A 24,807-nucleotide genomic window follows, 5' to 3' on the forward strand; every position below is an offset into this window, starting at 1 on the left:
ATAAACCGCCACAATACTTTGGTAGACATTTACAATGTTCTCAGAAACATTTCCTTTAGTCCTCACAACCCTGGAAGATAAGGTCAGGAATTAATGCCCTAATTCTCAGATAGGAGACCTAAGACTTAGTGAAATGACATGCTTCAAGTCACGCCGCTAATCACTGGGCACTTTAGTCTCCATTAGCAACCCAGGCCTGCTTTATCCTCTGGCCTTCCCATCATCCCTCCGGTTTGGCCATCTTCCAACCCCATGCCCTCCCCTTCCTGTTCATGTAACAGTCACAATGCACTTTGAGAGTTTGATCTCATTTTATCTTCATAATAAGACTGTGAGGTAGGTAGGGCAGGTATCATTAAACCATTCGGGATACTAAGTAGGAAGCTATGGCTCAGAAAAGTTAAGGGATTTTTATCAAGGTCTAAAAGCTAGTATGAGTGTCTGGTTTCAGCTCTGATGTGTAAAGGTTATTAGGGACCAAAGCGGCTGCAGACAGATCTTGAAGCTTACTCTGCTATTCTCCGTGTTGTCCCTGACCCTTCCATTCCAGGTTGTCTTCGGGGGCTCTGCTTCACAGGCAAGACTCCATGCAGAGGCTCCCAAAATAGTAGTTCATCCGTCCCCCCAACGCCGCCCTGCCCTGGGGCTACCCACGAAGGTACGAGAAAGAAAGTAGGACTCCAAATCAGTAACTGCGCACTGAAGAATGGAGGTTGCTTCCATCCTTCTCCAGTTACCTCACCCAGAAGATCAATCAACCCTCTGGGTGTATGATTCAGAAGAGATGGTTGGATCCAGCCAGTTCACAGCAGTGACTGACTCACGGAGATACATGGATCATTTTGCACAAATATGCATCTGTGACACACTAGGCCCCAGTAGATCACCATGCCAAACACGCTCCATGGACTCCTGATAAATAAGTTAGTTCACATTGACTAGGCCCAGGGATTTCTGGCAACCAGAAAGGAGCCTGGGGGCTGCTGCACCTTGGGGCCTCTCAGGGAGCTCAGGCTCCTCTGCCAGGCTGCCCAGCGGAGAAAGATCCAGCCCTCTCCTCAGAGAGAAGGGTGAGCATCACTTCCTGGCAGTGCCCAGAAGCAGCAACAGGGCAAAGGGCAAGGAAGAAGACTTCAGTGTGCACCCCCCAACCCAGGGTCACGTCCCTGCACCAGGAGGTCTCAGCACACAGAAAGGTTTTTTGCTCGTTGCTTCTTAACCACAAATGATGGCATAAAGGTCTTCCGGAGGGGCTGGCATGGAGGTCTTTCAGGGACGCCCCTTGACTCAATCCTGTGGGAAAGAAAAGGTAGCTTTAGGCTAGGAGGAGGAAACAAAGGCAGCAATGGCCCCAGAGTTGATGGAATCTGCCGTGGGAAGCTAGGGACAATGACACAGTGCTTCCTATCCCCACATTATCCCCCATCATCTACTGTGGAATCCTTTGTGTCCCAACCTTGCTCTCCCAGCAAATCCGAGAGGTGGCCTAAGGTTCAGCTGTGAGAGCCGAGGGCTTGCTGAACCGGCATGAGGGGATCTCCCAGGCTCTGGTCCTGGCTCTGCCACGAACTCACCACACAGGTAGCCTCGGGAAAGCAACTTCCTTCCCTGGCCCAGTCCCCAGCCTCCTCCTCTGTAAAAGGGATGCTTTAACTACCTTCCGTTTTTCCCAGCACCCTCTCTGAGACTATCTTGGTCTCTGAGATTTCAAAGGGACCCAAAAAACACCACTGGCATTACAATCTCAGCATCCCGGTTCATCAGGCTCCTCCTCACACCACCCCCCCCCCCCCGCCCAGCTGGGCCCCAGGACTCACCTCGGGGCAGGGCCATCAGGAAAGGCAGGGGACTCAGGGTGTTTCGGGCTTCTCCAACGGATCCGGTTGAGCAGGACCTTGACCTTGTTCCAGTGGGAGAGATCCCGCTGAGCGGAGGGCGAGGGGATCAGAGCTCCTCCCCACGACTAACCTCTGACCAAGCTCCCATAGACAGCAGACGGTACAGCCAGGACAAGTCACCCGCTCCAGTCAGGAATTCCGTCCCTTTCCCAGCGTTCCTGGCCTTCACGCTGTGTACACATCCCAACAAGCCCACACCCCCCACCTCCCCACCTCTCCACCCCCCACCCCCTCACCCCCTCTCCATCCTATCCCATGCCTCCACAGACACCCATCACCTACCTTGTGTCCCTGGGAGGGGGCAAAGATCTGAGCTGGTTCTGCTGCGGCCTCTAAGAGCCTGGGAGGGTTGGCACTGGGCAGCCCAGCCTTTAGGGGTGCAGCTGTTTCTGCCCCTTCAGAAAGAGAATCAGCTTATCCAGGGCCAGAAGCAGTAAGCCACACATCAAGCCCCCGGGGTCACGGGGTCTCCCGGGGTGGGGGCGGGGTCTCCCGCGGTGGGGCGGGGTCTCCCGGTGGGGGCGGGGCCTGGGCAGGCAAGACACAGGGAAACGCTATTGCCTCTCACCTGTCTCCTGCGTCTGGCTAAGCAGTTCATGCACCTCACGGCTTGGGTCACGAGAGGGTGGCGGTGAAGGGGCCAGGGTTGACTCCCCCGCTGCCCCCTCTATCTCCTCTTCCTTCACTTCAGGATCCTGTGCACAGGACAGACAGGCACTCAAGACCTGACTCGAGGGCTACTTCCAGGGCTCCCGCGTGGAGCCGCCCTCCTCCACAGCCCCCACTCACCTGCCCCCCGCTGGCCTGCCGGCCCTGCGGCTCACTCACCGGTGGGGGCCTCTGGGTCTGCAGCTGCAAGTAGAGCTGCTGGAGCCTTGCCATCTGCTCCAGCACGAGGCATAGGTGTTCCAGGTAGCGGAGTCCTTGTCCTGGGAGACAGGCCCAGGCTCCAGGCCCCAGGCCCCCTGCCTGTGGGACAGAGTGAGGTCGGGGAGACTTCTGAACTCAACCAGACCCCCATGCTAGGCAGACCAGCAGATGGGAACAGAGGGGCTGGGGAAAGGAGGCACACGCCCCCAGCTGGCCTCCCAACACCCACCCAGGCATGCGGCCAGGCCAGCCCCCATTCTGCCCACCTCCACCCAGCTGGGAGTGGGCCGAGGAGAGAACAAGCCATCAACCAGAAGCAAGGAATGCCCCACCCCAAGAGAGCTCCAAGGAGAACAAGTCAGTGAGGCCCCACCAGCCAGCAGCAGCCCCCTCCATGTGAGAAGGCCATTTCTGTCCCACTCTTACCCAGCCTGAGACCTGGCACTCACCACCTCTGCTTCCTCCAGGCCTGCCTCTAGGTCAGTTTCCACCTCCGTGGCCTCCTGTTCCCCGGCTACAAAAGGGGGCACTTGACTTTCAGGCTCGCAGGGGGGATTCAGTGAGCGGCAGTGTCGTGACATGCTGGCCGGGGAGGTGGGGAGCTGGCGGGAGCGCTCCAGCACCTGCTCCAGCTTACGGTTGGCCAGAAGCCGGCCAAGATGGGCAGGAGGCTCCACGGGAGCAAAGGCCAGGGGCTCAGGGCTCCCTGTAGGCTCAAAGTCCAGACAGACCTGAGAAAGGCCCGGTGAGGTGGTCAGGGGCCCGTCCCCGACAACCATCTCCACTCCTGAGTCCCTGGAAGCCAGTTTGAGAAGTGGTTGCTGCCTCCTGGGACCTCTCAGCTGGCCATCCCTCTTCCAGGAGTCCAGTGAGCAAACTTGAGCCGCGTCTGGGATCCGTCAGTAGGTGCTGCTGACTCCAGGTACTACACAACCGTGTGCCAAGTCCTCACCAACCCAATCTGCAAGGAGAGTCTGCATCAGGCTGGGCAGGCTGCCCTAACGCCCCCAGCATTCCTGGCAACTGGCAGCATTCCCCAGGGAGGAGTGTCCTGGGCCAGAGGTGAAGGGAGGGGACCAGACTGGACAGCCACAGCCCCGCCCAGATCTCTCCCCATCCCTGGCTGGAAGAAGTTAACACGGGTTCCCTTCACAAGTCTTTGTTGGTGATCACAGACCCCTCGGATTTGGGCGGCAGGCAAAGCCGTGTGGGATGTGTTCACCAGCTCCTTGTATGGCCGATCCTCCTTTGAGGGGATAGCTGCTTTCTTCTTGTGCCCTGGAGCCCAGGGTCAGCCTAAGACTTCTAAGTCGTGAATGGGGAGCCTCAGTCTCTTCAATTACTCCCCGGGGGGCAGTAGGACTGTGACCCCCACCCCCACCCTCCGGCCTCAGGGAGACGGAGAAGGGCACAAAGAAGGAAGCTTGGGGTCCCAAACTAGCATCAGGATGCAGGATGAAGTCTCTCCAGAAGCTCCTGGGGGAGGGCAATAAAAATAACAATAGCTATAACCACTGCGGGCTTCTGCTCTCTTAAATGAGAAATAGTGAAGATTTGGTGGGGAGTCGGGGTGGGGGTGGGGTGGGACTTAAACGGGAACTGGGGGCAGGGGGTGTAGGAGGAGAAGCAGCGCAAGCGCCCGAGGACTGTCCCCTCTGCGACAGGCCCTACCCACGCTCTGGGTCCCCAACTGTAATACCGATGCACAAACTAGCGCGGGAGAGGATGGAGGGCCGCCTTGGTCTCACCGCCGGCCGCGCGGGAGAACTGGGGACCACTCCGGGCCCCTCCACCCCGGCCCAGGAAACCAGCTAGTTAGTCTCCTTCGGGAAGGAGAGGGCTTCCCTTCTTCGCGGCCGCGGAGGGGGCTTTTGGACCAGCCGGCGGGGGCAAGGACTGGGCGAAGGTCCACACCGGGAATTAGAGCAAAGTGGAGCCGTTGGGAGTGGGATGGAAGGTGGTGGCTGGTTTAGCGCCCGAACCCAGAAGGTCTCCAAAGCGCACAGCGCCATCACTCAGCCCGTCCGAAGGGAGGCGGCGAGGTCGAGCGCCCTGGGCGGGGTGTACCGGCTGGGACAGGGAGCGCAGAGCGGGGTCCGGGCGCGGTAGTCGGCTCCAGGACATGAGGCCCCGGCCGGCCTGGGGGGCGGGCGACTCACCCCGGCCGCGGAGCGGCTCCACGGCGAAGACGCGCCGCCGGCCCAGCATGGCTCCGCTCCCGGCCCCAACGCGGCGCCCCGGCCGCCGGCAGCCAGCCCGCGATCCCGGCCAGAGTTCCCCCGCCGCTGTCTGGCCGGAGGTTTCGCACGCGCGTCCGGCCCCGGCTGGGCGCGGCCCCGGGACCCTCCCCGCGGGGGGCGGGGGGGAGGGGCGCGCAGGTGTGCGGACGGCCGGGGGTGGGGTGGGCGCGCCCAGAGGGGCCGCGGGGGGGCGGAGGCTGGGAGCCGGGCCGCGCGGGGCGCTCCGGGGAACCGAGAGAAGGCCTGGATACTCTGTCCTTCGGGCTCCGGGCCGCCCCGCGCTCCCACACCCGGCCGAGGAGCGGAGACCTCCTCCTGAGGACGCTGTCTGACTGGAGGTGCGGGGTTACCCGACACCCCCTCACTCCCGGTTCACATGCTGGTCTGTCTTCCTGCCGCCGAAATGCAGCCGGAGCTGGGGGTGGAGGGTCGGCGGGGACTGGACGGTAGCGCGGAAGGAAATGGAGCCCCACGTGCTGGCTGCGGGAAGAGCGCTGACCGGGACAAGGTTGTCCCTGCGCTCCCAGCTGTGTGCCTGGGGCAAGTCACTCAGCCACTCAGAAACCTGACGCGACAGAAGGGGGAAATGATCCCTGTCCACATGGAAATCCTTTCCGACAACTGTAGAGCGCCTTGAGTCCTAAGCTAGATCTGAATCCCCTCCTCGTCCCATACCTCTCCCTCACCCGGAGCACCCTAAATCTGGGGAGGGGGTCTTCAGCATCTGGGGAAGTGAGCCAGAGGGACTAGGAAGCAGCCTGGAGGCGGTGGAAGTGTAAATACTTCCCTGTCCCCACCCCAACCCTCGTTTGGTCCTGGGATTCCACCACTCCTCACCCTCAAAGGCTCCCAGCCTGAAAGGAAGCTGGGAGCCCAGGCAGCTGCCCAAGGTGACACAGCCCCGTGAGCAGGGGGGCTGCTGGCCTGTAAGGAAACCTCATCCTCTTGAGTAAGGTGACAGGGCTGGAAAAATCCCAGCAGGACCCAAATCCCTCGGAGGCAGATAAGGGAGCTGGTGGACGTGCAAACTTGCACCTGAGCCTCTGGGGGAGGGGCTGGAGCCAGAGCCCTTGGAAGGAAGTGGCCGTTAACTAGGAGGGGAAGAAAGTCTGCCACCCCATTCTGCTCCTTGCTCCTTCGTACCCTTCCCCAAACACCTTACACTGGAGCCTTATCAGCAAGTTGGAAACTATAAGATTCTAACTGTATAAGATGGGGAAACTGAGGCCAGTAGCCAAGTCTGGAGAAAGAATGAGAGCCTAGTGCTTGAATTGCCTGCCATCTCGTAATACCTTGATTTTCAGGCCAAGCCCTTCCCTGCTAGGCATAAGTCCTCTGGGTTTTCCCCACCTAACCCTATTCCCTAGACAGTAACCCCACTCCATTCCTCTTCCCCAGATACAGACAGGGAAAGAGAATGCAGGGCCTGGCAGGAACTGCTTTATGCTCGCCCAACAGGATGTGTGGCACCAAACCCCACAGGCAGTGTCCAACCCCACCCCAAGGCTCCCTAGGTAGGAGGGTTGGAGGGCTGGCCTCTCAGGTGGCTTCCTTCCTCTGTAGTGAGAGGCTAGGGAGGTAAAGGGAGGGAACCTCTGCCAGATCTCGCCCTGAATCTGGAGAATGTGGGGCCAGATTCCAAGCAGTCTCCCTGGCGACTCTGGGGCAAGAATGCTTCTGGAACAGGAAGCCCAGCCAGCAGGAATGCAGTGTCTCAGCACAAGGCTTTGTGTGGGCTCAAAAGAACCCACACCCCCACCAACACACATGCAAGCACACGCCCTTCCAGGCCACGCACCTCTGTCCCCCCCCAACCATGCAGATACACCTGAGCCCTCATGGTGATGGGGATCCATCATAGGGGGCCACACACTTCCCACCTTCTGAAGCCCTGACTGGAGTAGCCCTGTGACAAGAACTAGGTCAGGCCTTCTCTACCCCAAGGGCTCTGTACCCCTGCATGACCACCTCCCACCCTGCTTCCTATCAGAGGAAACCCCTTTCCCTTTGATGCTTGAAGGAATAGCAGGGCAGCTCTGCCGCCCCCTTCCTGCCCGCCTGACAGGTGAGCAGCTTCCCTGAGTTCCTGAGACTCACGGTGGCTGAGCAGCATCCTTCTTCGGGCTGAGGCCAGGGATGCCCAGTGGCCCCTCATCCTCCAAGGGGAAGTCCCAGTTTCAGGAAGCACATTTCCTGCCAGCTCAGCACTAAGCTAGGCCCCGTGGGAGGAAGGGCCAAGCCAAGAGGCTGCGGGCATCTCCGGCCAGAGTAGAGATGGCTGGGAACCATGGTGACCTCCCTTGTGCCCTGGAAGGCAACCTCTGGTGATGGAGGGGCAAAATCTCCCCGCCCCAAACCAGAAATGCGGGATTCAGACTCCAGGGTCCACTCCCAATCCCCTCCCCTTACCAGCTCGGAGTCCTTGGACCTGCTACTCATCCTCCCTGTCCACTGTCCAGGGGTTCTTCATTTACAGAACAAGGAGGACAACAATACCGACCTCAGAATTGTGAGGAGTAAAGCACTCAACATGTTTGTGTGTTAGAATTCCCTAGTGAAACTTTGGGAATGTCCCCTTCCCATTTCTAACTGAAGGGGGCTCTATTAGATGCTCTCTTGGGGGAACTTCTAACTCGAATCTCTCATTTCTGAAGTTATTCCCCCAAATGCAGAAATAAGTAAAAAGGGCACAGCACTGGACAAACTGAGGTCTTATAATTAGGTGGTGTCCCCTCCCAAATGTGTCTGGGTTGCAGAGGGTGGGCGCTCACAGCTGGCTTGGGGTGGGTTTGAGGGCAGGGAGGAAAAATCAAAGACTGCCCCCAACCTTCTCCTCTGACCAAAGAAGAAGTGTGCTCCCAAGCTGAGGCTGGCTGTGTAGCTGCTGAGCGCTCTGAAGCTACCCCCTGCCCCCTCCCTGGGCCGCTGGAAGGAGAGCTGCTTGCTCCAGTTAAACAGATGGATTTCAGCGTGGACCCATCCAGCCTTTGGAGGCATTCAGCAACTCACCGACATACCCCTTTCACAAGGGTCTCCACTCCCCATCTGTTCTCCTCTACTCCTTGGAACATTGCTGGCCCACCACACTTTGTTACAGGTGGGGATCTGACCATGTTAATACTCCCACCCACTTTTTCCAATCCATCACTCCCCTGCTTAAAATTTTCAAAATGATCCCAGGGTCTCAAGATGAAGTCCAAACCATTTCTTCTGGCATTCAAGGGTCCCATCTCCCCTTCCAGGCTTCTCTTGGTACCTCCTTCGGCCACTGCCCTAAACCGAGCATCCACCTGCACTCACCCCCATCCTTCAGCATTTGTCCACTGCACCTGTCCAGGTTCTGTTCATCCTTACACAGAGATGCCCTCTGCTCTGTGCTCACAGGCCATGCCTGTGTGTCCCACATTAGCTCTTAGCACTCATTGCCATGTACTATGATTTCATTCGTGCCAGCTCAGTGGCTACCACTTGACCACCACCTTCAGGAGAGCATGAAAAAGTGCTACCTTTTTCTGGATGCCCCTTTTGCCGGCATTCTCCCCTGTCGTGGGCTACACCTGACAGCAGGTGGCGCCAAGGAGGCCATCCCATTGCCGACCAGGTGTTCTGGCCTGGGGTCCTCCTCCTGAGCCACAGAAAGCCTTGATCTTTTCTATGAAAATAAAGGCAGCTATCCAGAGAGACGATTATGTCAAGGGGTAAATTGTATCAACAGATGCCCGAGGAGCCCACACAAACATTCTCCACCAAGATTCGCTCCAAAAAGAGCCAGATAGCACCGTCTCTAAAGCCCAGCTTTGATCTTTTCTGTGAAAATAAAGTTGAGACTGTAGCCCATTCCTCAGGCTAACTGGGGGACAGGGTGGGTCTGGAGCACCCAGCAGTACCCATGCACCTTTCTGAAAATGTCCTCCAGGATGAGGACTGGGGTTCGGTGGGTGAATCCAGCCCTAAATCTGGTAGGGAACCTCTGTCCTGGCCTCAAGTCAAACATACCTGAGGGCAGACATGCCTGGCACTGGTCACCCATCCTTTTTTGGTTTCGGTTGGGGTTTTCAAATCAACTAGAAGTGAAGCCAGCAGGGTCTCCCGTGGAAGGGGCACACAAAAAACCCTGACTTGGAGGTGAGGTCCTTGGTGGGTGGTGGTCCCTCAGGGTGGGGGCTCCACTGGCATGTCCCTCCCAGGCAAGGCTAACCTGCAGCCTGTCCAGGGTTATTTCTGGTGATTCTCTTTCTCAGATGGGTGCAGACAGCCTTGGCCAAGTGCAGGACGTACTTGAGATGTTGCCCCCTCTCCTGCCCACCCGGCTCATCCGGGTAAGTCAACTGAGCTGGCAGCACTGGCCCCAAGTAGAGCAAGGACCACAGAGTGCCAGGCCAGCCAGGGCCAGGGGAACATGAGACTGTGTCCCTCAGCCGAGGCCTGGACAGAATAGACGTCCGGGCCTGCCTCCTGCATCTCTGCTCCTCTCCAGGCTCCCAGTGAGAAGCTCCGGCCTCTAAAGTACCAGGGGTTATCCCAGTAAAACTGCCATCTTTATAAAAGTGTCCAGGAGGTGGGGTGCCTGGGGGGCTCAGTCGCTTAAGTGCCTGCCTTTGGCTCAGGTCATGATCCCGGGGTCCTGGGATGGAGCCCCGCATGGAACCCCACATTGAGTCTCACATCTGGCTCCCTGCTCAGTGGGGAGCCTGCTACTCTCTCTGCCTCTGCCCCTCCCCCATCTACACCCTCCTGTGCTTACGCTTTACCTCTCTCAAATAAATAAATACAATATTTAAAATAAATAAATAAAAGGGTCCAGGAGAGGTGCCTGGTTGCCTCAGTTAATGGAGCATGCAACTCTTAATCTCGAGGTTGTAAGTTCAAGCCCCACATCAGATGGAGAGATTAAAAATAAAAATTTTTTAAAAGGGGGGTTACCTGGGTGGCTCAGTGGGTTAAGCCTCTGCCTTTGGCTTAGGTCATGATCTCGAGGTCCTGAGATTGAGCCCCACATTGGGCTCTCTGCTCAGCAGTGAGCCTGCTTCCCCCTCTCTCTCTCTCTGCCTGCCTCTCCGCCTACTTATGATCTCTGTCTGTCAAATAAATAAAATCTTAAAAAAAAAAAAAAGAGTGGACGGTATCTAGAAAGAGCACAAACTTCCACTAAAAGAAACAGGCCTCAGGGCGCCTGGGTGGCTCAGTCAGTTAAGTGTCTGTCTTTGGCTCAGGGAATGATTCCAAGGTCCTGGGATCAAGCACCACCACCCCCAAATCAGACTCGTGGCTCAGCAGGGAGCCTGCTTCTCCCTCTTCATCTACCTGCCACTCTGCAGACTTGTGTTCTTTCCCTATCTCTCTTTTAAAATAAATAAATAAAATCTGAAAGAAAGAAAGAAAGAAAGAAAGAGAGAGAGAGAAAGAAAGAAAGAAAGAAAGGGAGGGAGGAAGGAAGGAAAGGAAGAAAGAAGCTTCGGTAGGTTTGGGGGGGGAAGATAAAGTGGAAAAAAAATATGTAAATAAAGACTTTTGACCCAGTGGTCAAGAGAAGCTCATCCCCAGGGGCTGGGGCAGGGAAGGAGAGGGGAGATCTACTTTGTTTTGTCCATGTATATATATTTATAGAGTTCATATGTTGAAAACTTTACAGAGCGAATACCTTTTGCCTCTGACCACCCATCTCTTTCTACATACTTCTCTCTGTGTCCCAACCTGCTTAACCCCTGTTGCACAAGGATATCCAGTGCAGTGCCCACCTTAGCCGTTGGTGCACAGCCTGTCCTGCAGGGGGAAGTGAGAGTTTCTAGCACAGGCCTGGGACAGCGAGGCTGTCCTCATGCACAGCCCAGGATAGGCCCCAGGACCTAGCCGCGCCTAGCATGGAGGAAGGGGCCCGCCCACCACCCACCAACCGCCCTTCCAGGCCAACTTGCTGTTGGCATGGCCCTGGCACAGAGGTGCCCACAAAGTTGAGGGCGGCCTGAGAGCACAGCCAGGTGCTCAGGCCTAGGAGCTGAGGGTGGGGGGTGAGGAGTAGCGCTGGCGGGCGTGCTTCTCACAGTACAGCTCGTCCCCCACCCAGAAGTGCCCGCGCATCTTCAGGTTCAGCCCGCAGTCTGCGCAGGTATAACAGCTGGGGTGGCGGTAGCGCCCCTCCTGGATGCGGACAGCGTGGTTCCTGCAGGGGGCGATGGAGAGGGCAGAGCTGTTAGCCTGGGGGCTTGGGGTGGAGGTGGGACCCCAGGCAGGACCGCTGCCCTTCTCATTCGCAGGGAGCCTAGCTCCGAGACAGGACTCAGGGAAGATCCCCAAATTTCAGATGCTGACTCCCCGAGCCTTCCTTCAGGACTCTCGCGTCAATAACCCTACAACCCCCCACCCTCAAGACCTCTAGTTTAAAAAAAAGAGGGGTGTTCCCCCTTTAAACAAACGCAGACAAATTGCATCCTGAATTTTCTGGTTGATAATGGAGCAGTGGTTCTCAAAATGTGGTCCCAGGAATGAGGACCCACAGCATCGCATTCCCTGCGGACAAGCTGGAAAAGTGGAAGCTCTGGGGCGCGGAACCCTCTGACAATCCCTTTGCAGCTCCTCTTTGAGAACCCCTTTCCTTGTGTCTACACAGCGGCATGGGTAATATCCCATTCCGCAGGTGGAACAGCGAAGCCCACAGAGGCTAAGGGGTTTGCCTAAACTGAGTCATCTGGCCATTAACACCGCGTGCAAGACATTGATGGCGGGGGCGGAGGGGAGGGTGAGTGGGGTTTCAGCAATTTGCCAGAGAATACCGCTGCATTATAATGCCACCCACTGAGAAAAACAAACCTGCCTCTGGAAAACCCATCCCTTTCCAAAGTAGGTGGGGAAGGGGGGTTGGGGGAGGGGGTGGGGGCGGAGAGCAACATTTTCCAGGAGGAGGCACCCCGTCTGGAGGTAGATCTCCAGAGGCTTTTAGATTACTGGAGAGAAATCAGAAGCAATAACATTTCCTCCTCCTCTGGGGAGGGCGAAAGAAATCAGAAAGAAGGCGATGCAGCAGGAAGAAGGCAGCAAGGCTTTGTAAGAAGCCTGAGAACAAGCCGCATTACCCCCTCGCACAGATGCATCGTGGAAAGCCCCGCCCGGGGCCCGGACTGATCTTTCTCTGCAGAGCCCTCCCGAGGGCGTTCCCTGCCCTGCTCCGCCCCCTACCGCCCTGCCAGGGAGTGCCCGCCCCCCACCCCCACCCCAGTACTCACACGATGCTGGTGCTGCACTTCTCGCACGTGTGGAGCTTGGGTGGGGTGGCCAGCGCCCTGGAGGTGGGCAGGGAGGACTGGGGGCTCAGCTGACTGGGCAGGAAGGCAGGTGTGCCCCCTGGGGGTGGGCAGACAGACACACATCAGAGCTCTTTTCCCCCGTGGTGGCAGCCAGGCTCTATTTACCCATGCACGCTCCTCCAGCACAGCTCCGAGGAGGCTCCTAAAAGGTGTGCTTACACACGCACGGCTAAGGGAACACCGGGGGTGTGGCCGGTAGGTGATGGATGAAGGGAGTGATGGCAGCCGCTTCTGGGCTGGGGCGGAGTTAGCCCAAGCTGAGGCAGCCCAAGGAATGTCTGAGCTGTGTCTACACATCCCACCAAGCAGGCGTGATCCAGGCATGATGCTATTAATTAAAAGATGGTAATGATAGATAATAGCAGCACCACAATACCTTTATACAGCTTTCAAAGGGCTTCTATGGGCCTGGCTGCCTGTGAGCAGCCTTGGAACAACACTGAGTTGAAGCACCGGGGGGGGGGGGGGGGGGGGGGGGAGGGGTACAGGGTGGGTATGGTCCCTGTTGGCCCAAGGACCCCAAGGCTCCAGCAGTGACCATCTGCGCTCCACCCCCCCAACCACCTCTCTCCGGGCCCTGCCCACGGGCCCACCAAGGCCTCGGGGTCCTGATAGACAAGCTTCGCTCGCTACCCCCTGACCCCAGTGAGCACCCCAGGAGCCAACTCTCTGAGTTGAAGCCGGGCACCAGATATTGTACCAGTGAGGCTGTTGATCTGGAGCTCCGGACTGTCCCATTGTCTGCCTCCCTGCGGCCTCTGCCAGGCCAGGCCCCCTCGTCTCTCCCCTGCACTAGGCAGTGCTCCCCCAACACACACACACACACAGTACCACTGTACCCCGACCACCATCTCACCCCAATAAACCGTTCTTCAAGGGCAGACAGGTGCCTGGCCACTCTCGGCCATCACACTTGGCACCCCACAGGCCCATCAGACAGGCACAGTAAATGTCTGTGGAAGGAACAACGGAATGGCTGGCAAGAGCCCATATCTCTCTTCTTTCTCACTCCAGCATCTGCCTGGCATTATTTAATGGGACCTCCTGGGTTAGGGCACTCCTCCGCCTGGCACATGAGACCCCCCAGCCAGGACTCAACCTCTAAGACTAGGCCCCTGCTACTCTCTCGCTCGCACACCAAAGCCCTCGGGCTGCCAGCCACCACAGGCCTCGCGCTCACCGCCACCACCACCAACCAACCCCCCTCCCCCCGCCACCCCATGCCCTCTCTGAGGCTCAAACTCCCTGCCGCCATCTTAAGGCCCTTTGTTAAAGTCTTAATCTTTCTTCAAGGGTCAAGTCAACGTCATTTTCCTCCATGAAGCCCTCCCTGGAGACCCAGTCCCCATGGGCCCTATTCCCCACCTTTGTCATTCTCTTGACATTTTCCTGATCCCAGCCAGCACCTCTGGGTGCACCCCTGGAACTCCTACCAGATTGAAAGCCCCTTTAGTGCAGGGACTTGCCCTTGGTGCCTACTCCTGTGATGAGTACTTAAGACATACCTATTCAATATCATGCCCACTTAGGGTCCGGGGACATCCTGTCGGAACCTACTTCCAACACGCACACCCCCCAGGAGCTCACCTCTCTCCTCAGCCTCCAGGGCTTCCTGCAAGAGCCGAAAGGAGCTGGACTGTCGGGGGGCGAGCCGCGCCTCACGATTCTCCTGCAGCATCTTGTAGACTTCTGAGTCCTCTTCCAGAAGGCGGCTTCCCCCTTCTGAGTCCACACTGTAGGGGCAGGAGGCAGCCAGGAGTGAGGGTCCCTTCCTGGGTATGAGGACCAGCATGGGGGCAGGGAAAGAGCGCCCTAGGGCAAAGGATTCTAGGGGTGGGTATTCAGAGGACAGCCAACTGGGCTTAAAACCATCGGGACCCCACCCACCCACTCCCCACCACCCCCATTCCTCCTCTCTGTCTCCTGGCTTCCCAGGCCCTCCAGGATTCCACCCCACCCTCCAGGGCCCGCTGCTACCTGAGCCTGGGGCTGGAGGAATGGGGACCGGGGGAAGGCGGCAGCACCAGCACAGCTGAGTCGCCAGCGAGGGTGAGGCTGGCCTGTGGGACAGAGAGGCACCAGGGGAGGAGTCAGCGGCTGGAGCCTTTGGCCAACACAGCCGTCTGGGCCGCCAAGACAAGTCCGGCTGTTCCCCAGGCCCAACACCAGAGGGCTCCCAGCTCTCGCTGACCAGCAGGCCGGCAACAAGGCAACAAGGGCCCATCGCCCCAACCCTGCCCTCTAGGAACTAGAGACTCCTCCTGCTCAGTCCCAGAAGGGGAGAGTGGTCAGCCCCTGACTGTGGAAGTAAAATGGTTCTGCAAGGAGACTGGGCAAGGGGCAGAACAGCAGAGAGGAAGTAAGCAGATCCTTTCGCTGTGAGGAGAAGGAAACACAGGGATGGACTGAAGGGCCTAAGACCCCTCTTAGAGTCAGGGCTGGGGTTGCACGAGGGACCCTCTCCTGCACACACTTCCTCTCCTGAGAGGGCCCAGGTCTGCTGGCTGTCCTGGAGGTCTGGTTCTGCCCCAGGGAGTCTGCGGGGGCCAGGCCCATTTTGGACCCACACCCCAACAGCAGCACCCCCTCTCCAGGCGCGCACTGTCCACCCTGGGCTCTTGACGCTTGCTGTCCATGTGGAAATCCCGCCTTCAACCAAACTGGTGCTCCACTTTCTGGCCTGCACCTCTGCACCCACTCCCTCTACCCTGGCTCATCTCCACTGCCAGCCCCCACAGAAGGGGCCCCCCACAGAAGGGGCCCCTCAGAGACCAACAGACAGGCCACAGTGCACCGGGCTGAGGGCACAGTTCCCTGGAAGGCCAAATTCCCTCGATTTTAAGATTCAAAGTCAGGGACAAAGAACAGGGTCCAATGATAAAACGGCATGAATTTTTTAGCTAAAAACAGAAACTTGAGGGTTTTGAGAAGACAGCCCTAGATCCTCACCCCTGCAGCCTGCTTCCGCCAGCCTACATCCCTCTTGCTCTTGGTGCCTTGTGGTCCACTGACAGGCGGTAAGATGGTTTCCTCAGCACAGAGACTTAAGTACCATGTCCCATTGTGCCATCTGAGGCCAGCCTGTGCCCGGCATGGGGGCAGTGGCTAGTTGGGAGGGCGAGCCAAAACCCACCCAGGCTCTCTTTGCAAGCCAAGTCCAAGTGCCAACCAGAGGGAGGGGTGCTGTCTTTACTTCACCTCTGCCCACCAAGGCATGTGCCTACCCAGAGGTGGCAACTTCTAGTTTTCTGAAGGGCCCCATAAAGGCTGGTGGGGTCCTGAGCCTGGGGCTCAGTGCAGCCCCAGCCAGCCAGCTCAGGAACCAGCAGCAAGGCCACGGCCACAGCAGACTGGGGTGGGGGAACCTCACCTCTAACCCCTTTCCTCCTGCCAGACCGCGACGCCCTGGTGGAGAGGAGCCCAGCTCCCTGATCAGGAGCAGCTCTGCCTTTCTCCTCCCTCCCTCCTAGTCAGCTAGGGACACCTGCCTTCCCAGAAGGAACCTTGGATCCCCAAGTCCAGAGAAGCTGCTCACCTCCCTCCCCCAAGAGCTCATCTGTAGCTAGTACCTCTCAAACTGTGTTCTGGTGAACACAGGGATGTGAATAAGTGAGTGGCAGGTATGTGGGGGGAGAGGGGATGCCAAGAGAAATTCTGTAGTTAAATTTAAGTTTAGGAAATTATTAAAATTAAATGTATTTCTCATGGGACTTCTCAGAGCCTTTAAGGTGCTAAAAGTACAGTGTTGCTCCCAAGAGGGAGGTACGGGACCCTGTGATTCCCACACCGTCTGATCACAGCCTTATTTATAGACCAGAATGCGAGCTTCATTGGGTTAGGAATTTCTGTTGGTCCACCAACGCATCCCCAGAGCCTAGAAGGGCGCCTGACACAAAGCAGCTCAACAAAAGCTTATTGAAGGGGGATGCCTGGGTGGCTCAGACGGTTAAGCATCTGCCTTCGGCTCAGGTTGTGATCCCAGGGTTCTGGGATCAAGTCCCACATCAGGCTCCCTGCTCAGCGGGGAACCTGCTTCTCCCTCTGCCTCTGCCTGCTGCTCTGCCTGCTTGGGCTCTCCTCTCTCTCTCTCTGACAAATAAATAAAATCTTTAAAACAAAAATCAAATAAGTTTGTTGAAGGAATGACCATGGTCCTCAGGCCAAAGGAGGGAACTCGGAGCACGGGAACCAAATGTCAGGTCCAGAGAGAGAAAGAGGGGCTGATCCAAGGTTAGATGTTAGAGATGGGACTACCCCAAGTCTCCCTGCCCCCCCCCCCAGCCCAGGGCTCCTGGTTACACTTCATGGGTGGTCCTCAGATCTTCGCATCAGGACCCCGAGGGCTCCTTAAAACACAGATTGACGCCCTGTTCCACCCCTTCACCCCTGCATCTAACCCAGCAGGTCCAGGCTGGGACCTGAGAATGTGCATTTCTAACAGGTTCCAAGGTGCTGCTGCAGGCTTGGGAGCCACTCCCTGTACCTCCAGTGTCTCCCTGGCGTCTCCCCTTTGCCCAAGTTTGGGAACCACAAGGAAGAAGGCCAGGATGGATGGACTCCTTCCAGCCATGCCCTGGGCCAAGCGCAGTCCCAGCTGGTGTCAGCCCCAAGATCTCCCAGAGAAGGCCCTCCCCACTCCCACCCAGGCCCAGACACGCCAGGTCCTGCTTATACACTGCTTTGCCATCCCCCTGGCTTATCAACCTCTAATCTAAACCCTATCCAGTCCTACCTCTGACGTCCAGCAACATTCCTGACAAAGCCTTCTCAGGCCACCCAGCCCACACTCCTCTTTTCCCTCCCAGAATGCCTCCCGCTTTTATAATTAAGACCACACTGTTTAGTTCTTAATTGTTCCCAAACTGCTTTACATGCTTGTCTTATCTCCCCAACTATACTTTAAATTCTTTAAAGATGGGGATCTTATCGAAGGCATCTCTGTGCCCCCCCTTGCCTGGCAGTCCACTGAGTGGGCTCACAAGGAGTCACTGGCAAGACCCTCCCATGCAGCCCCCACGGGAGCCCTCTCCTTCCTTCCCCAGAGTCCCCAGTTTGTAATGCCCTCCCCCGGCCATCTCCAAAGGTTCTGCTTTCTGGAATGCAGAATCACCCGGAGGGAGGATTCTAGCAGCTGGGCCTCATCCCCTTCACCCCAAAGGCTGGATATGCCCCCCCACCCAATTCTGCCCCAACAGCTGTGGCCCAGGACTGTTGGCGTCCTTGCTCCCTCACTTCCTCACCCCTGCCCTTAGAGAGGAGAAATACCACCAAGACAGGGTGTGGGGGGCTGTCACTAGTTCACAGTAGGACCCAGCGGTGGGTTGTGGGGGGGGGGCGGTTGTCCAGAGTAGAAGGGCAAGGAGGAGGGCAGACAGAAAGTAAGCCAAGTGCACCTTGAGGCAGAACCACAGTCCCACTGGTGGTTCTCTGGGCTGAGTCAGAGGAGGAGGTAGGGGGATGGGGTGATGGGAGTTGGGGGCGGGCATGGGGCTTGGAATGGGGAGGAATGTGTTCAAGAGATGCAGCCAGAGCCAAAGGGAACCATCCCAACAACAGCAGCAAAACTATTTCAGCCCTGGCCCAAGAGAAACACTCAGGAAGGGAGGATGCTAGCAGGAGGGGGGAGGCAGCGAGTGGGAGGACAGGAGGTAGAAGGCCACCTGGGACCGGCCAGGCAGGGCTGGGAACCAGCAAGCACAGACCACCAGCAGACACAGTTTCCTCCCGGCTCAGGAGAGGGGCATGCTTGTTGCTGGGCGATGGAGGCACTGGCTGCCCAAGGGGGACCCGCCATCTGCAGCCCCAAGGGTGCCACTGGCAATCAGCTCGGATGAGATTCTCTCCTCCCCACCCCCCATGCATCCTCACCTGGCGGTTTCCGGGGCGGCCCCCGTAGGAGAAGCGGTCAGCAGTGGTGGGTCCCGGGGAGTGTGCCAGGCTCTGGAAACTGAAATGCGGGAAATGGATGGTGTGTGTGCCCCCGTCCCACCCAGTCTGCCTCAGGGACACAGAGGGTGCCCTCAGGCTCCCGTAAACCGAGCTGCTGAGACTGACAGGCCTGTTCGTGACCCTATGGCCTTCGTGCCCACCCCTGCGCTCACCTGCGGCTGACCACAACCTCTCCAGGGAGGGCGTGCGGGCGGCTGAGGGGCAGGGTAGAGAAGGGGCTGCCTGGCTGGGGGCTGGAGGACACGGGGCTGGAGCAGGAAGACCGCAGGGAGGACTGGCTGTCCGTGTGCGTCCTCATGGAGCCCTGTGGAGAGAAGGGCCGGGAAGGGAAGCACCCATCCCCTAACCGGCCCTGCCCCTCAGGGTTCCCCTCACCTCAGGGTGCTGGAGTTCCCAGCAGAAGGCACCTTCCTACCTGGAAGCGAGTCGCCAGCACTTCCACAGAGCCTTCCCCATTGGTCTGCCCAGGGGAAGCGGCCCGAGACCTGAGGAGAGGCCAGAGGGAAGCAGGTCACAGGAGTCCAGGAGCCCCACTCACCGGACGGGCTGCAGATTGCAGCTGTTCCCCCAACAGATTCTCAAGACTCATAAATGTTCAAAACATGTGGACATCAGGTTGTCAAATTTCAACTTTGCCAAGTTCAAAACAACTCTTATTAACAACCACTGTCATCTCTCAAAGGAATGGACAGTTTAGCATCAATATGAAAAATAGACATAATTTCATCAATTCGGTTTTAATAAAACCTCACAGTACTCCCTTTCTCTTTCTGTCTCTCTCTTTTACGATTTTCATTTATTTACTTGAGAGAGAGGAAGAGAGCATGAGCAGGGAGAAAGACAGAGGGAAAGGGAGAAGCAGACTCCTTGATGAGCATGGAGCCTGGACACAGGACTTCACGCGGGGCTCGATCCCAGGACCCCCAGATCATGACCTGAGCCAAAGCCAGACACTTAACTGACTGAGCCTCCCAGGCGTCTCTCTCTCTCTCTCTCTCTCTCTTTTTTGTTTTTTTAAGTAGTCTTTACACTTAACACCAGGCTCAAACTCAAGACCCAGAGAGGAAGAGTTCTATGCCCCACCAACCGAGCCAGCCAGGCACCCCTCTTTTTCTTTTCTTTTCTTTTTTTAGCATTTCGTCTAGACATTGTCATTGGTCAGCATCAGTTTGTAGATCGATTCTGGGGGAGATTGCTGATTTCATATAAATAATCCTTTATCTTTCACCCACGGAGACACAGAAGCCCAGAGAGAGAAAGTGAGTTCCTTAAAACCCAGTGATGGCCAGGCTAGCTGCCCACTCTCCCCTGCCCAGCCAGAGGCTGTCTCCCACCAGCTTTGCTGCTAATGGCTGGAACACCTTTGAAAGAGTCATTCCTAGCCCCTTCTGAAGGTTTCTCCTCCATAAAACAAAGTGTGGAGCCTGTCTCCCCCACAACCCCCCCAACTCCCAGACCCCGCCATCTTGCAGGGCCTAGACAGCCAGGGTAACAAGCAGGCCCAGCTCCCCACCAATCACCAAGACAGCCAGCAAAAAGAGGTGCCCGACCTCAGCTCCCTGGGAACCCCTCCAAGGCCCTTCCCTCTGGAGTCTTGAACAGGAGGCCATTGGAGGGCTGGGACTGGTCTCAGGTGAAGAAAGAGCCTGCCATGTCCCAACCCCACCACACCATTCCTGGATGTCTGGCCACTTCTAGAGAGGTCTGCAAGAACTGCCGTCACCACACACCACACCAGCCTTCGCCTCCCCAGGCAGGGGCGTGGGGCCAGTGAAGGGAGCTAGGGCTTTGGCTCCAGCCCAGAGCACTGCTTCCTGCAACAGAGCTTCTGGGTGCTCCTGTGGAGGAGACTGGGAGGGTTTAGGAGTGGACCAGACAAAAGAAAGAAGATGCCGGGAGTCTTGACCTGCCCATCATGGAGCTGGAGGCCTGGAGGGACTTGGTCAGGCCCCCCTCGCTGATGGCACTGCGTACAAGAGGAACCTATGGGAAGTGATGGTGTCAGCATCTCCCTGCCCCTCTGCCACCCCACTCTGCAGTCCCTTGTAGACTTTGGTTCCCTTCCCAGATGCCGTGAGGTATTCTCCACCCCCCTCCTTGGGTCACAGTCCTGCAAACACTCACGAGCCTGAGTGGTATGAGGGAGTCACTGAAGGGGCCGGGATCATGAGAGCGTCGTGGGAGCTAGCGTCTATGGCTCTGTGGGACAGTGGGGGTGAGGAGAGGGTACATGGACTCAGGGCCTAGAGAGAGCCTGGGAGGGGAGGGGAAGGCAGAGAGGCAGGAGGTAACTGACTCAAGTTAAAGGCCTGCCCAGAGGGTTCTCCTGACTGGGGATCTCCCAGCGTTCCTGTCCTGTGACTCACTCTGATGCCCCACCTCAGGGAGCCACCTGTTCGCCCCCGCCCCACCAGCCAACCCAGGCCTCGTGGCTGAAAACCCAAGCCTGGGAATCTGCCTTCACCTGCACAGCCCAGAGAAGCCATGGGGACTGACAGAGGGGGTTCTCTGGGGAGTGAGCCCCAAACTCCTCAAACTACCCCTCCCAGGATCTGAACAAAGGCCATCCCCTCTTGGAGGCAGGGGCCTGGGAGACCCAGCCTAAGGCACCCGTTTCCCCTCTTCAACCCACTTCATGCCCACACCCTCTACCCTGCACACTTGGGAACCAGTCAAACCCGGGCATCCAGGTGCTTGATGCCAGCCGGCCCTGCCCATGGCTGCGTGCCCAGCCGGGCTCGGGGACACCCCTCAGCCCACTCTGAGGAAGCTCCAGAGCCTGGACCTTCTCAAAGATGAGCCAAAAGATCCCAGGAAGACCAGGCTGGGGCTGAGAGGGCAGCCACCATGCAGCAGGCCAGCAGAGGGGTGAAGAAATGCTGGCCGGCCTAGCAGAGGGGAGGGCCTACCTACCGGTCTAGCCGCAGCCGCAGGGGTGAGGGGCTCTGGCGGATCTTGCTTTGCGCCTCCGCATGAAGCATACCCTCAGCACTCTCCCCGTTGATGGCCAGGATAATGTCACCGGGCCGGAGGTCAGCAGCCTCAGCCTTGCCCCTCTCAGTTACCTGTAGGGGATGAGGGACAAGTGGTCTGAGATACCCCTGCTCAAACAGCGAGGACATTCCTGCAGGGATGGAGGAAAGGGGATGTGTCTCTGTCCTGCCCAAGAAATACAGAAGCAGGTTTGAACCAGGCTGGCCGGTGTCCCCCTTTTTCTCCCTGCACCGCAGTGTCTGCCCAGTTATTCAGCTAATCCCCTCCCAAAGCTGGAGGGGAACCACCCCTTTACCCCATCCCTGGCATTCTCACAGAGCCTCCCAAAAAAATGACAGAATTTGAGGGGCTGTGCTTGGAAATACTTCTGGATAGAGAGCCCTGCCCACGCAAACACACCACATAGGTAGTTGCCCCGTGAATGCTCCCTGGCCTGGGCCTGGGTCAGGACACTGCCAAGGACTTGGGGCTCCTGTTCTAGTAACTTCCCCAGGTGGCTGCCAGCAGGTGCAGGGTGGGTGACCAAGGAGAAAGGGCCTCTACTTGGCCCAGCTCCCTGTCAATCCCCAGAAGTCTGTTCCTGAAGTGGTCACCACAGCCCCATGGCAATGGGGCCCCAGTCCTCCCCAGGCTAACACTCTCAGAAGTAGGCCTTCTGACTCCAGAATAAAAAAAAAAGAAAGGTGGCTGTGGAGATCCGGTAGACAGGGTAGATCCTAACTCCTGGAACTAGCCCTTACCTTGGTCACCATGATGGGCGTGTGGAAATCCCTGCCCCCAGTGATCCGGAAGCCCCAGGGCCCAGGCCCCGCCACATCCACAGTCAGGGCCATATCACAGGAAGGAGGGCTGGAGACCCTGTAGAAGCAAAAGAGAGGGGATGACAGGTCCAGAGAGAAGCCAGTTAGGGACCGGGGAGGGGTGAGAGGGGGAGTGTAGAGGAAGTGACTAACTCCCTCCTTCACCCCCCTGGTTTCACTTCCCCCCACCCTGGGAAGCCATGACTCTGAGTTCCCCCTTCACCGCCACAGTCTTCAGCAGCACAGCTCCCAGAAGGCAGGCCGTTCGGGTGCCTCACAGGCCCTTGCTGGATGGAGACCAGGAGGGCAGGGGCTGGCAGGTGGTAGGCGATGTCACCGTTTCCTGCCTCTCCCCCTCCTCCACCAGCAAGGCTAAGTCCCATCAGTGCTTGCTTCCTGTCCCCAAAACTGACTGCACAAGGTACTTCCTCCCCACTCTGGGGGAGGGCAGCACTCTGGGAACAGGAGTGACAGCAAACAAGGGGGTGAGGCCACCACAGACTGTTCAAGTAGTTGGCTGGGTGGGGACTGGCCCCGGGTCTTCAGAGGGGCCTCCTGGCGACCCGCCTGGCCCCTGGCAATGTGGTCCAGGTAGGCAAGACGAGGCCTCCCACCTCCTCCAGGGGCCTGCTGCCCTCTGAACAGCCCCAGCAGAAGGACGGGCTCACCTGCCAAGCTGGGCACACCCACCCCCTGGCAATGGCTGTAGCAGGGCGAGCTGACTGATGCTGCCTGCTAGCTGGGGCCACAGGCGTCCCATCCACAGCCCCCTCCGCTGGGCAAGGGAGTGTCCTTACAGACCCAGCCCTGGTAGGATTTCCTGAGCCTCTAGTTACGGAGCCAGGAGCCAACCCAGGCAGGAAGCTGTAATGCCAGCCCTGGGCCACCACCCTGCCCAGCACCCCCCCTGGGGCTGCCCCTGGGGAGGCCCAGAGGCTGCAAGTGCTGTGGGAATCCATCAAGGACACTAGGGCCACTTCCTGTGTTTAAGAGCCTGGGGAGAAGGCAGCCAAGCAAGCAAGAAGGGCTCTCGGCCCCGTCTACGGTCCCTGGCTTTGCCTTTTGCCCAGGCCTAGCCCCTGTCCCTGCCCCAGGTCTCCAGGTCCCCAGGCCGACGCTCGCGGTTTACAGAGGCTTTGGATTCTCAGACCTTTGAGCCGGCTGATGGACTCCGCGCCCCGGGCCGCGGGGATGTGCCCAGCCCGTTGGCCCAGCTCTCCCAGTCCGGGGCCAAAGTACCCGCGGGCCTGGTGCTGGAAGAGGAGCGCCGGGGATCGGGAAAGCCCAGCACGCTGGGGGCACCGGCCTCCAGGCGAGGCTACAGGGAGAGGAGCCGTGGGCGGAGTAAAGGGCCGGGGCTCGGAGAGCGGCGCAGGGGGCGCGGGCTCGCAGAGCTGCGAGATCCCCGGAGCCGGGAAGGTCGCCGGCCGTGCTGAAGGTGCGCAGGTGGGCGCGCTCACCTAGCTCCCGCTCACCTGGCTCCCGCTCACCCGGCTCCCGCTCACCCGTCGGGCTGGACGGCCAGAGCCGGGAGGGAAGGGAAGGGAAGGAGGGAGGGTGAGGAGCCACCGCCACTGCCGCCGCCGCCACCGCCGCTGCCGCCGTCTGCCCGACTCTGGGGAGAGCCCGCCCGGGGCTCCAAGACCTGCCTCCGCCCATGTGATCCCGGGGCCGCCCCTGCCACCGCCCCTGGCCCAGGAGGCCGCCTCCTCCGCGCAGCCCAGCCCCGGAGCTGCCACCTGGCCCGCGCCCTGCTGGGGTGCGCGGGGGGGTTTCTCTCTCTAGGGCCCCCTAGAGGCTGCGGCCGTCCTCCCCGAGGTGCCCTTCTCCCGAATGCTCGGAGAGGGCGGGGAGGCGTTCCGGTGACGGGTCGCGAGCCCCACTGCGCGGACAGCCCCGGACAGGCTGCGACCCTGAAGCTCTCCCAGGCCGGCCGCACCCACACGCCTTCGCAGGGGCCCTCGAGCACCTCCCCCCCTCCCCCGCCTTCACCACAGCCCGGGCCGGGGCGGTGGTGGGCCGGCTGGGTCTGTCTGCGGTCCGCCTGGCTCCTCCGCCCACTCGCGGCTCGAACTCCGACGCTGGCGCGGATGGAGCCCCGACACCCACAGATTCCAAGCCGGGGCTGCCGTCGCGCCCTCCTCAACTCGGTTCTCCAACGGCGCGCGCGCTCCCCGGGCGGTGGCTGAGGGCTGCTGGGTTCCTGGGGCTGCTCAGGGCTGCCCTGCCTGACGGAGATGCCCCACAAGCCTGCTCGGCTCCGGGCGACCTTCGAGGCCCAGGAGATGGAGGGAATCCTGGCTGGCGGTCGCCGGGCGCTCTCCTGGGCTGATGCTCCTGGCTGATTTCTGGCTTCCCTCTCCTCACCCTCTCTGCTGCCCTGCCTGCGGTGGGCCAGCCCCAACAATCACCATGGGCCCTCGCTGTCCATGTGGCCAGCCTTCTGCCAACCACCTGGAACCCAGGCCCTGGGGTTAGGAAGCGGGTAGCCGAGGAAGGCCCCAGGCACCAGCTCAGAACCATCTGGCAAATGGTGTTCCGGAACCGTACCTGGCAACCCTCAACCTGGAGACCTCAGGGCGCACCAAGAGCCAGCTCCGGCATCTCCCATCAGTCTCCACTTTGCATTCTCTCTGTCAGGCTGGTGTGTTTTCAGGGAAGCACACCTGTGGGCACAGCTGTAACTTGCCTGCCTCAGGTGTGAGTCATTCCCTCCAAGTTCCCTCTGCAAGGAGTGCCCTTGCCACTCTTCCCG

The 24,807-nt window shown here is 58.8% G+C and overlaps 2 protein-coding genes across 5 annotated transcripts; both read right to left on the minus strand.

Annotated features, from left to right (window-relative positions):
- Positions 1-299: 299 nt before the first annotated feature.
- LOC111156919 (chromosome unknown C8orf58 homolog) lies at positions 300-9,609 on the minus strand. 3 transcript variants are annotated; one of them, XM_022518061.1, is made up of 7 exons: positions 7,106-9,609; positions 3,218-3,729; positions 2,688-2,867; positions 2,467-2,593; positions 2,181-2,293; positions 1,818-1,924; positions 300-1,293 (listed from the first exon to the last, which is right to left on the minus strand). In XM_022518061.1, exons 2-7 carry the CDS (start codon positions 3,545-3,547, stop codon positions 1,182-1,184), a joined length of 969 nt encoding a protein of 322 aa, XP_022373769.1. In that variant the 5' UTR covers positions 3,548-3,729; positions 7,106-9,609; the 3' UTR covers positions 300-1,181. The 3 variants fall into 3 exon arrangements, with proteins under 3 accessions (XP_022373769.1, XP_022373777.1, XP_022373786.1); XM_022518069.1 differs by lacking the exon at positions 7,106-9,609 and adding an exon at positions 3,946-4,330; XM_022518078.1 differs by lacking the exon at positions 7,106-9,609 and having other exon boundaries at positions 1,818-1,900; positions 2,727-2,867; positions 3,218-4,330.
- A 946-nt stretch (positions 9,610-10,555) lies between these two features.
- Positions 10,556-23,587, minus strand: LOC111156705 (PDZ and LIM domain 2). Of its 2 annotated transcripts, none has more exons than XM_022517745.1 (10): positions 23,528-23,587; positions 21,993-22,110; positions 21,172-21,323; positions 18,674-18,743; positions 18,411-18,562; positions 18,178-18,256; positions 14,287-14,369; positions 13,897-14,042; positions 12,229-12,346; positions 10,556-11,168 (listed from the first exon to the last, which is right to left on the minus strand). In XM_022517745.1, the coding sequence occupies exons 2-10, from the start codon at positions 22,083-22,085 to the stop codon at positions 10,997-10,999; spliced, it is 1,065 nt and encodes a 354-aa protein (XP_022373453.1). In that variant the 5' UTR covers positions 22,086-22,110; positions 23,528-23,587; the 3' UTR covers positions 10,556-10,996. The 2 variants fall into 2 exon arrangements, with proteins under 2 accessions (XP_022373453.1, XP_022373462.1); XM_022517754.1 differs by having other exon boundaries at positions 23,513-23,574.
- Between the last annotated feature and the right edge of the window lie 1,220 nt (positions 23,588-24,807).

This window comes from Enhydra lutris, unplaced genomic scaffold, assembly GCF_002288905.1.
Source record: "Enhydra lutris kenyoni isolate GAN:26980312 unplaced genomic scaffold, ASM228890v2 scaffoldscaffold3, whole genome shotgun sequence".
In the NCBI taxonomy this organism is placed as follows: domain Eukaryota; kingdom Metazoa; phylum Chordata; class Mammalia; order Carnivora; family Mustelidae; genus Enhydra; species Enhydra lutris.